The sequence below is a fragment of the Callorhinus ursinus genome, unplaced genomic scaffold, assembly GCF_003265705.2.
Source record: "Callorhinus ursinus isolate GAN/ISIS: 27379988/994484 unplaced genomic scaffold, GSC_fseal_2.0 scaffold9, whole genome shotgun sequence".
NCBI classification, from domain to species: domain Eukaryota; kingdom Metazoa; phylum Chordata; class Mammalia; order Carnivora; family Otariidae; genus Callorhinus; species Callorhinus ursinus.
Window position 1 is genome coordinate 3,022,417 of NW_027397071.1, and position 12,485 is coordinate 3,034,901.

General features: G+C 45.2%; 1 protein-coding gene across 2 annotated transcripts in view; it reads right to left on the reverse strand.

The window, feature by feature from the left end:
* Positions 1-3,189: 3,189 nt before the first annotated feature.
* Positions 3,190-12,485, reverse strand: part of CD101 (CD101 molecule) — a 36,390-nt gene continuing 27,094 nt past the window's right edge. For both annotated transcript variants that reach the window (XM_025872522.2, XM_025872520.2), the window contains exon 9: positions 3,190-7,949. In XM_025872522.2, the coding sequence (XP_025728307.1) occupies positions 7,714-7,949 (236 nt within the window). In that variant the 3' untranslated portion in view covers positions 3,190-7,713. The remainder of the gene's footprint in view (positions 7,950-12,485) is intronic.

Consider the following 12,485-nt stretch of genomic DNA (forward strand, 5'->3'; position numbering starts at 1 on the left):
GACGTGCACTACTCAAATCTCCCTTTAGGAGAACCTTCTGCAGCAAACATAGCTGACTGACAGCTTCCAGCAGCTAGACCTTCATATCTGTCACCATGCTCATGCTGATGCCGCATTTTCCCAGGGCTGCTTCCAGTCAAAGACTAAGCATGGCAAGGATACTAGAGCTAGGCCATTTCTGCCCAGGGGGGCACTCCTCCAACAGCCAACCTTTGCTCAAGAGACTCCCATCAGCTTGGTCCAGATGATCTCAAAATTACACTGAGTCTAAAGTTCTTCCTCCATAATCCTTCTTCCTTCCCTGTTTCCTTTTATAGATGTCAAACCTGCACCCCTGTCCCTAGCTCTCCTTACCTTCTCCTGCCCCACCCCCTCTTCCTTCATAGGCATTTCCCTCAGTAGACCCCTTGCACATCTCATCCCATCTTGGCATATGCTTCCTGAAGCCTGAACTATATATGATTACTGACTATTCCAATAATTCTCTTTTGTAAGAGAGAATTATTCAAGTTCAAGTTCAATTGTTCAAGTCTTTTGCCTATTTTTAAATTGAGTTTCAGGCTCCTCCCCTTTCTGAAAAAAATGGATTTATAGGAGTTCTGTATATATTCTGGATGCAAGTCTTTGTTAGATATGTTTTATGACTATCTACCCCCCATCCATGGCTCGTGTAATCACTTAATTAATGATGTCTTTGATGAACAAAGGTTTTATTTTAGTGATGTCCAGTTAATTTTTTTCTTTTGTAGTATAAAATGTGAGGTAGATGTCAAGGTTCATTTTTTTCATATAATTATCCAATTGTATCAGTACCATTTATTAGAAGGATTTCCCCACTGCAATGGTACCTAGAATGGAAATTAGGTAAATGTACATATATAGGTGTATTTCTGGACTCTATTCTCTTCCACTGGTTTCCTTGTTTATACTTGTACCTATAGCACACTGGTTTTTTTTTTTTAATTCCATCACATTTTATTTATTTATTTTTAAAGTAATCTCCCAACATGGGGCTCATACTCACCACCCTGAGATTAGGAGTCACATGCTCCACTGACTGAGCCAGCCAGGTGCCCCTATAACACACTGTTTTAATTATTACAGCTTCATAGACGGTCCTGGAACTTGAGAGTGTAATTCCTCCAACTTTTTCTTTTTAAATATTTTCTAACCTAGATTATTTGTATTTTTATTTATTAGAGTGAGCTAGACAATTTCTAAAATTACCTGGGATTTTTTTTATTATGTTATGTTAATCACTATACATTACATCATTAGTTTTTGATGTAGTGTTCCATGATTCATTGTTTGTGCATAACACCCAGTGCTCCATGCAGTATATGCCCTCCTTAATACCCATCACCAGGCTAACCCAACCTCCCACACCCCTTCCCTCTAGAACTCTCAGTTTGTTTTTCAGAGTCCATAGTCTCTCATGGTTCGTCTCCCCCTCCAATTTCCCCCCCCCTTCATTCTTCCCCTCCTGCTATCTTCTTTTTTTTTTTTTTAACATATAATGTATTATTTGCTTCAGAGGTACAGATCTATGATTCAACAGTCTTGCACAATTCACAGTGCTCACCATAGCACATACCCTCCCCAATGTCTATCACCCAGCCACCCCATCCCTCCCACCCCCCACCACTCCAGCAACCCTCAGTTTGTTTCCTGAGATTAAGAATTCCTCATATCAGTGAGGTCATGTGATACATGTCTTTCTCTGATTGACTTATTTCGCTCAGCATAATACCCTCCAGTTCCATCCACGTCACTGCAAATGGCAAAAATTCATTCTTTTTGATGGCTGCATAATATTCCATTGTATATATCTACCAAATCTTCTTTATCCATTCATCTGTTGATGGACATCTCGGCTCTTTCCAGTTTGGCTATTGTGGACATTGCTGCTATAAACATTGGGGTGCACATATCCCTTTGGATCCCTACATTTGTATCTTTGGGGTAAATACCCAATAGTGCAATTGCTGGATCATAGGGTAGCTCTATTTTCAACTTTTTGAGGAACCTCCATACTGTTTTCCAGAGTGGCTGCACCAGCTTGCATTCCCACCAACAGTGGAGGAGGGTTCCCCTTTCTCCGCAACTAAAATTACCAGGGATTTTTATTAGGATTCCATTAAATCAGGGTTTCTTATCCTCAACACTATTGAAATTTCTGGCCAGGCAATTCTTTGCTGTGGGGACAGGTGTCTGTCCTGTGCACTGGAGGATGGTTAGCAGCATCCCTGGACTCTACCCACCAGGTGCCAGTAGCAACCCCCTACCTCAGGCTGTGCCACACAAAACATGTGTCCATAAATTGCCCAGTGTCCTTTGGAGAGCACAACTGCCATGCCCTCCCTCCCCCACTGATAACCACTGCATCAACTCTATAGAACAATTTGCAGAAAATGGATATCTTAACAGTACTGAGACTTTCAATCCACGAAAGTGGACTATCGCTCCATATAAAATGGAAGCACACGTTTTCAACACCCTGTACCATTGTGACCTTAAAAGCATAATGAATTTCGGTTTTCATTTACTGGTTAACTTATGACATATGAACTTATTCATACCTCCTATCCAAAGTGGTCTTCCATCTCAGCAAATGGTTTAATGTGATAATTATGTTTCTAGTCAAAATATCTCTGTTTGAAAGTCAGAACTGATCCAAAAGGAGCCTTGGATTTAAAGATGACAAGGTAGAAACTCCAAATATCTAACAAGTAAATTAAACATAAAAGCAAGCATCAAAAAGATAAGGTAAGGGCGCCTGGCTGGTCAGTCAAAGGAGCATGTGACTCTTGATCTTGGGGTTGTGAGTTCAAGCCCCACACTGAGTATAGAGATACCTTAAAAATAAAACCTTAAAAAAAAAAAAAGATAAGGCAGGGGCGCCTGGGTGGCTCAGTCGGTTAAGCATCTGCCTTAGGTTCAGGTCATGATCTCAGGGTCCTGGGATCAAGCCCCATGCGAGCCCCGCATGGGGCTCCCTGCTCAGCAGGGAGTCGGCTTCTCCCTCTCCTTCTACCCCTCCCCCTGCTTGTGTTCTCTCTCCCTCTCTCCTGCTCTCACACACTCTCTCTCAAATAAATAAATAAAAAATTTTTTTAAAGATAAGTCAAACGGAAAGCCAGCTAAGTGAAAAGATATAACTCTCTTACCTCTACAATTACCAATAGAAAATTAGGATAACAAATATTTATTAAACAGAAGAAGAATCTCATAACATGTTGTCATTGTACTTAACAAATATACATTAGTTACCTCTATGAGCTTAATGTAATACTTGAAACTTCCTGATAATTCGGTTCAGTCCTCAAACCTCACAAAATTGGTTTTATCCTTGTTACACACATTAGGAAAATGGAGGTTATTTCCTGAGGTTGGCTGCCCTGCTTTGCCTTGATACTGCCCCAGCCCTCACTCAACCCCTACCCATCATCTATGTTGCTGGTTTTTCAATTCTCCTAAAGGAGAGCTGCTCCTTCCCTGCTAAATAACATTCAATGGCTCACCATTGTCCATCAAATAAAGTCAAAGTTTTTGTGCATGTTCAAGATCTGTTCTCTTGTCCCTCCTCACTCTAATCTTTCCATATTTAATCTCTCTCATTGCTCCATAATTCTGACACTTAAATCAAACCAAAGCTATTCTACACAGTTTTCATGGAGCTATCTCTCCCCACAGATTACTGTTTATCCCAACTTCTCCTGTCAAAATATTTCCTGACTTTGAAGCCTAGTTCAGATGACATCTCCTTTGTGAAGCTGTCTCTGATTTCTCAATTGCCATAGCACTTTACTACATTAGGGGTAAAAATTAATAGCCAACATAACAGAAGTCCCAGCTGAGCCTACGGGGAATGTAAACTTCCCTGGACCTGTCTGATGAGTGGGCGGACTCCCCAGAAGTAAAATTTGCATGACTCAACTGCAGGGGAGACAGGGGGTCTGAGATGAAGATGTACTAACAGGTTCCCAGGGGTTGAGCATGGGAAATGAAAAACAGCATGACGTCTCTCTCCCAGACTGGGCCCAGACTCGCTGGTGTCTGGACCCTGTGGAGCAAGGAGGTACTGGGCAAAAGTTAAAGGGCCTGTTTTCACAATCTTTGGAGACATGGGGGCACAGGCAATTTTGGATTCATTTGCAATCCAGAGTGTGACATCAGGACAAAATAAGAGGTGTTTTTCCTTGCTTACCAATGAACACTGTCCGGCGTTGATACGTTATATGCTCCAGCATCCTGGCTGCAGTGGGAGCCCGTAGAGCCGAACGGAGTAGCAGGAAACCATGTGGGAGGGGACTAGTTCATAAGTTCATGTGAACTCCCAGAATCCTATAGAATCCCCAGAAGTACTTGAAGAACGCTTTACAGATGGCCAAGACCCCATGTAAGTAGCTTGGGGGGCGAAAGTCTATAGAATTTTATTATTGTTGATTTAATTTCATTTATGTGCACAGACAGATGAGGCCTGAAAAAAAACTTGGTTATGCCCACATTCACTTATGACTTGAAACGGTTTAAAACTTACCCCATATAAGCATCTGATTCCATGCTCATAACCATGTGAGGTGGATATTATCATCACTAGATGTTCCCCATTGCTGTGACTTTGAGCACAGTGTCTACCATGGGAAGAGCCTAGGATTGGTTGCCAGCAGACCTAAATTGGAGCTCTTGCTCTTCTACATGTGGCTAGGTGATCCTGGAGCAACCCAACCCCTCTAAGCGTCCCTGTCTTTCCTGCAGGACAGGAATAACAATCCCTTTTACATGGGGGTGCACTGAAACTCTGAGATGATGAACAACTTCTGTGCAATCATAAGATAGAATTATGGCACTTGACTTTCTACTTTCTTGTTCTGCCGTATATCAGCTGTTCCCCATACATGTCTTCCTAGACTAAAAAGAACGAAAACAGCCTATTCATGCCTCATACACCTCCACGTCATCTCGTCCTGCACTGAGCAGGAGTACCTCCAGGGTGCTGAATTTTCCATCTCTAGGAAGAGTGCAGCAGAGGATTCAAACTTCGCAATGGCTTGGACCAGACCCCAAACTGGAGAGCCTCAGATTATTCTTCAATTAATCAGGTATATAAGAGATACCAATACAATAGGTCAAGGGTCCCAGGAACGCAGTGCATGGTTAAGACAGAACATTAGCCACTAAAACAGAGCAGGGTTGGAAACCTTTTTCTGTAAAGGGCCAGATAGTAAACATTTTAGGCACACATTCTCCATGGCAACTACTCACCTCTGCTGTTTTATGAAGACAGCAGCCTGAGGTAATATGCAGGCAAACGGAATGGCTGTTTTCCAACAATTCATATTTTAAAAAACGGGTGGTGGGCTGTGCTTGGCCTGTGGGCCATAGGTAGCCAACTCCCGAGACAGGTTTGTTCAGTTGCCAAGGAGGACTGAAAACCCAAGACGCTGAAAGGAAAACCAGGTGCTGACAGAGAATGGAAAAGTTTAAATCGGTTAATAAAAGTGAAGTTCTCCACTAAGTGTTAGAGAGTAAAACGGGACAAGCACAGCATTGGAAAGAGAAGAGGTTTCACGGGAAACATCGACCGACTTGGGTGAACACAAATTTTATTCAGTTCAGAAACGAGAAAAGACGACTTTGGGGTTTAGCTGCCTAAAAATTCACGACGGGCCAAATAGCACAAAACGGCTTCTTAGGATGCCTGGTGTGCTGAGGAGCCCAGCAGCCAGAAGGGACAAGCTGATGACCCCAGGGGAATGGAACTGCATCCGGCTGGGTCCCCACTGGATCCCTCACACCAATCCCGGGGCTGGGCACGAGGTGTTCCCTGGGGAGTAATCTAATCGTTCCCAAGCTCGGCTCTGGGCGACGCACTTGGACATTTCAGTGTCTGCTCTGTGCCATGTCTGGGCCGGATTCAAACAGGAAGAAGTGGCCGGCGAGCTCTGAGCCAAAAGGGCCAGACCCAGGTGAGGAGAGAGGGACGGGGTCAGGGGAAAGAGGACCCCAGGCAGGGGGCAGCACCAGAATCCACTCTGATTATCTGACGGGGCTCGATTCTGCTCCCTTTCCCTTTAAAATCCTAATTAAAATACAGGTTTGGGGGGGGGAGGGAAGGCAGGGGACATCATACTTTCTAACAAGTCTTACCTTTAGCTTTGTTTTCTGAAAAATATGCCACCCTACCTGAGAAGAGACTAATATGTTGACACATTTAAGGAAACACTTGGGATATTTTAAATGAGCCTATAAAGGGAGATGAGCGGAAGGGACCTATAGCTCTACACTGGGAGTTCTCATAGCCACCGATGCTCCCCCTGCAAAGGAACTAATTATGTTTGGAGAGACGTGTGTGCTTGATAAAATAATTAAAAATAAATTGCTCTCCTTGGAAATGCAAATTAGCCAGTGCTAAAGCAACCCTGTTGGTCACACAGATAACAAATAGATGCATCTTCTCAAGTCTGTTAGGTGGTACTGATTGATTTCCAATTCTAGCTACAACAGGGCCCAAGCAGCTTTTGAAACAAAGATGAGGAGGCCTCAGGCCCAGTGGGAATACCTGTTATACCCTGGGGGACAGTTGTTGAAAGCCTTAAGCCATGACACTCCCCAACCATCCCCCTCCCCCAACCGTTCCTGGATGAGAACAGGGGACCCTGAGGAACCAGACTTGACCCGCTGCTTCCCCTGAGCTCCTAGCCCCTGCTGGGGGAAGACAGGACAGGGGCTCTGTTCCTCCTCCTTCCCCAAAGAACCACCACAATGCCCTGTGCTACTACCTAATGCTGTCAGGTCAAAGAAAATAAAGCATTGGCTCAGAGCCAGGACCCAGATGGATCTTTTGGAGTGGGGAGGAAGGGGAGGTATGAGGCCTTGGAGGCTGATTAGAGCACTGTTGTTAAAAAAAAAAAAAAAAAGTTCTCCCTTAAGCAATGACCTAATGCTAATAGAGAAAAGAAAGAGAAAGGAAAAAAGGAAGGAAGGAAGGAAAAGGGAAACGTAAAGGTAAAGAAAAAAGAAAGAAACTCAGACTACAAAATGCTTTACAATTTCATCAAAGGGCCAAAACGGATCAGGTACCCTCTTCGCAGAGCTTGTTCTTGAGTAGCATTTATAGATGGGATGAGGGACAGATGGGATTTCTACTTTGAAGGAAGTCATGCTCACGTTGGGAAGCAGATCGGATGTGAACGAAGAGCATATCCCCAACATCTTTTTGCCTTGCTGACATCAGGCCCCTTCCTACACCTCTTATCTGGGAGCAAAAGATGAAGCTAGAGCCAGTGTGACTGGACCACTCTGAGTGCTCTCCCGGGAGTCAGTGACATAAGGGAGGAGAGAGTAGAGGGCATTCTCACCCTGGGCTTCGCCATCCGATCTCACCGAATACCCAAGACACTGTGTGAGGGAGGTTCTCTCCTTACAGACAGGGACCCTGAACCTCTGTGAGGTACAGCCAGTGAAAAACAGGGTAAATCATCTAGCTCCTGGGAAGTTGCAAGGGGTAGATGAGGGTAATACAACGAAGAAACACTTAGCAGTGTGGGGCCCCACATAGGCGCTCAATAAATACTCCCTCTGATTCCTAGGTAACTTGCCTAAGGCCACAGACTCCAGGAAGGATGGGATCAGGATTCATTCACATTCACATGCCGCTCAGTCTGATTCCAAAGCCCGCACTTTCCCCAAGCTGCTGGAAGCTCTCCGGATTCAATGGTCTTCCTCTTCCTCTTCCCTCCGGTTTGTTGTCCAGTCACCAGCCCCTTTCAAGTTCACCCAGAGAGCCTTTTCGTTCTGTGCTGTTAGACTCAGGGCTGACAACTTCCTGGCCTTGTGGTACCAGCAGAGGAGGGAAATGGACAGAAGAATCAACAGAATGCAGGGGAGGACCAATAGAAAATAGAGTAAAGATGTTGATGAGCAGATCCTGGAAGGAAATGTGGGCTCTGCAATGAAAAGGAGAACAATAAAGAAGATAATCAGTCTCCAACTTACCTGCACGAATCAACGATAAACCCGTGCGGGATTTACTGTGACAGGCAAATACAGGTAAAAACCACGGGGCCAAAGAGCAGTGGGCCCTTTAAATCACATGTGGGCAGGAAAAGGGGGCAGCGGTGGGGAGAAGTCAAGTCCAGGATGGTGCTTTTCCAGCCTCGCTGCCTTCACCCAGCAAGTTCCAACCACTGGGGTTCCAATGACCTACTTAAAACCAACAGCCGCGAAGAAAAAACAAAAAAGAAAACCTCTCCTTTAATCTTCTAGCCTCAGAAAAGAGATCTATAATTCAGCCCTCGTTCTCAACTCTGTAGCCGGTCCTGAATTTTTAACGGAGTTATTCCCACTGCGGCTTCTTACGGGCGCGTGCGCACCCTCCCACAGCGCGCACAACACGTGCGCGTGCGCACCCTCCCACAGCGCGCACAACACGTGCGCGTGCGCACCCTCCCACAGCGCGCACAACACGTGCGCGTGCGCACCCTCCCACAGCGCGCTGTCCTTACACGACAGCACCCACAGTGAGCAGCTCCAGCCCTTCCTGATTGTCCAGATGGGTCTCCCCTGGGCCCCCTCCTTGAGCTCCTTTCCTGTGTTGCTCTCACATTTGCCTCCATCCGGCACACTCTCTGCACCCTAATCCTCCGGGCCCTTCTGACGCAGCTCAGATGACCCGCCTCTTACCCAGGGTCATCCTACCTGCCTCCGGGCACAGCCCTCCCGGATCCTCTTCTCACACACCCCTTGGTGTAGACCTCTTTTGTTCCCTTTTAACCATCTCCTTGGTTTCATCACAGTTACTTGAGTATACCTCATAGTGTCATTTGTTTCCATGTCCCTTGCAGTGCCCCGCACATGTGCGTGACAACTGTGGCTGATCTTAATGGAATCGGACTGACTGCAACCACATGGGCAGAGGATACTATATAAAGGCAGCCTGAAGCACATGACTGCGAGGCAGCTGCAGCCCGTGGGGAAGCACCATCAGCCACGCAGACATGCAGAGCACGCACACGCTGCCCCAAAGTGGTTCCCCGCCACGTGCACAGGGAGGCAAAGGGACTGGACTGCAAACACCCCAGATTCCAGGAAGCAGCGCCGAGTCACTAGTCAAAGGACCGGCTTTACAGACTGTCCATGCAAAAAGACACACGCTTAGAGAGACACCAACTACTAAATGTAGTCTTCCAACTACATGTATTTATGACAGGGTATTTGAAACCAGGGCTCTTCCAAAAAATCGGATGCTAATAGTAGCTGTGCTTTTATTGGAAAATTGTAATGACATAAGCAATTTCTTCTTCAAAGGTGAAGTTATAGGATTCATGGGATTATAGACTCTTAGAGATGTAAACAGCTTTAGAGGTCATTTCTACCAACCTCTGCTGCAAGAATTCTGTTTTTGGCATTGCTGATGCATCTTGCACCTTGAAGAACGTCTCTCTGTTGGAAGTCAAGAAAGAATCTGAACATTTGTCCAACTCCTGCATTGTGAACTCCTGAAGGACAGGGCCTATGTCTTACGCATCTTTTTATCTTGTCCAGCACTTGGTCCATGGGTCATCAATGGAAACTGATGAATGAATTAATTGCATGAGTAAATGACACCCACAGGAACCTAGGGGTGGCTGCCATCATGTTGCACAGAGTAAAGATCATCACTGAACATTAGGCTGGCAGCTCTCAGGACTCACAAATTGCTACAGGGGTTTGTGGCCTGGATTTTCTCTGGTCTCATTTATATTCTCCAGCCTAGATTTGGTTTTTGTTTTTGAAAGGGTGGGCAATGATAAAGCTAGACTTTTAATTCTTTATCACCCCCTCTCTCCATATCCTACCTGACCCCTTTCTCCAAGGCCCTGCTTGACTACGATAATTCTCCCAGCTCTTATCTGAATAGATCTGAAGGCATGTGGATAAGGAGAAGGTATAGATGGAGATGCTGAAAGAGAATGGAGCCGTAGGGAACGGTGGGTAGAAGTCCTGGCTTTGACACTTCACACTACTCAGACACAGGGTAGTGATTGACTACCATCTCCAAGAGAGCTGGGTTCACATTCTGGCTCTTTAACTTACTGTTACCGACATTAGACAAGTTACTTATCCTCAATAATGATCAGTTTCCTCATTGATCAAATGGGGATAATTTCTAGAGGTGTGATGAGATAATGCACAATAAAGTATTTAACAGAGTGCCCAGTGCATTTGTTGAGTCAGCAAGAAATAAATATTAGTTGGAATGCTAGTGAGAACATTAGGAAAAATCATAGGCAACTTTCTTTCAAGAGATGGGACAGAAAATAGGGCTGGACCAACCGATTCCCCACCCAGGGGCCACACGCTTGGCCATGTTCTTCCACAGGCCAAGACTCTCCCTTAAATCTCTGGTCCCTCTGTCTCCACTACTGGGTGACAATCCACTGGGAGTCTAATGACTACTTATTAGGATACTCTGACTTCCCTTCCCAGTCATGGGTGGCAGAGAATTGGAAGGTGAGAGTCCACCTCAGTCTCACCATTGTTAGATGATGGTGTGATCATGAGGAGATGGGGCTGGCACATAGAAGGGGGAAAGAAATCTGGTACTTGGCTTTTTTTTGCCACTGAGACTCTAACCTTCAGCACGAAAGGACTGCCAGAGGGCTTGACTATCTTAATGGGGAGGAGGCTGCTCTGTTTGGAGCAATCTGCCATCAAAGGATTCACAGTGCCGAATTGGCCAACAGCTAGCAACTCTCAGCTCCAGTGCTTCTAAATTACCTCTCCTGGGAGGTCAGTGTTTGCTCTAGATCCCACGATCACCGTTTCCCACCATCTGCCTCTCACCCATATCTGGATTAGAATTAGTGACATTCAAAACCATTAAGGTTTGGCATTTTGAATCAATCCGAGTAAGTGCCCAATGCTCAAAGTACAAGGTCTACAAGACAGAGCCAAAAATGTAATGAGAACACTTCATCACGAGGTTTAGTTTATAATGCGCTTCCACCCACAGCCAAACACGCCATGAGGAGCATTCCTTTTTGATATCACCTCATAAATACTGACTTCAGTGGAAGAAAGATACAGGATAACAAGGGGGGCTACCAACTCCTCCCCCACCCCCACCAAAACTTTGGCAACTGACTGTGCCAAGTGTGGCCACGTGAGAGAGTTGGCTCCTGCCAAGCAATAAAAGTAGGGTTAAGGAACCTGATACGAGTACATCCCAGAATGAGTGATGCCTGATAGCATCCTGTTTCATTTGAAGACTCAAGCTTGCTCATTCTTTCATCAAGCATTTGTTGACTACTATGTGCCGGAGACTTTGTTGGAGGTACTGGGGTAGCATAGTTAAATTCTATGGTCTCTCCAGAAACTTCAGTGTGGTAGGGGCACATGTCTCCTTTGAAGGCTCGCTCTCTAAGTATATCCTTCCCAAAAAGAAGTTGGGGAGTAGTAATAAACACCATACAATTACAACTAATCCAGTCCCCAGGAAGCCGTACAGTCTTGCCTATTAATTAATCACAGTGAATTCTCTAGAATAAGACATTTATGTCTGGGCTCTGAGGGTGAGGTAAAAAGACGAAGGTATCCCTAGCCCCTACCTTGGTGTAGTCATAGATAAGGAAGTAAGATGGAGAAGAAGATGCAAGGTCCATTCCCTCAGGGAAATTCCTCATAATTTTTCTGCCTTCATTTGAACCACAGGCTCCACAGTTTTATTAGGTAGTCCTAAACGAACCCAACCTGAAATTGCCACATAGGGGTGGTGGAAAACCACTGGAGAAGTGAGAATTGCTAGCACATTATATCTGATCTGGACTTTATTAATACACAGAGCAGGTCCTTATGAGGAGTATGATTATGCTGTGACTCCATTAAGTCCTTGAGCATCTCTATGTGCCAGGTACTGTACTGTGCTGGGAATGAGACACTCAGTCTTTGCCTGCTCAGAATGTACAGTCTGGCAGTGCTAATGGATGTTAGACAAGTGTAATGACTAAGAGAACAAGGTAAGTCACTGAGAAGGTGGCGGTTAAGTTGGGAGGTGAAGGATTCATAGATGTTGATCAGAGAAAGATGACATGGAAGAGCATTCCAGACAGGAGGTGGTCTATGTTGATGCAAGGTGTTGGACTGCTGGTCTACCCTCTTCTAATCTTCCCCTTCGTCCTCACCACTGCCTCTTTCCCCTCCAGAATGTAAATGTGCTCAAGTCCCTACCACCTCCAAAACAAAACAGAACAAAGTAAAACTTGACTGACACCTCTCGCCACTTGTTATTTTCTCTCTTGTCTTTACCTCAAAGCTCTTGAAAGCATAATCTGTATTTGCTGTGTCCACTTCCTCACTGTGGTCTGACTTTTTCATTACTTGCCTGCAATTGCCCAACAGTGTGAAATCCAATGGATATTTTCCGATTCTTATTTTAATTGACCTCTTTGCAGTAGTTGGGTCTGTGGCTTTCCCTTCCTTCTTGATACCTTCTCTGCTTTTGA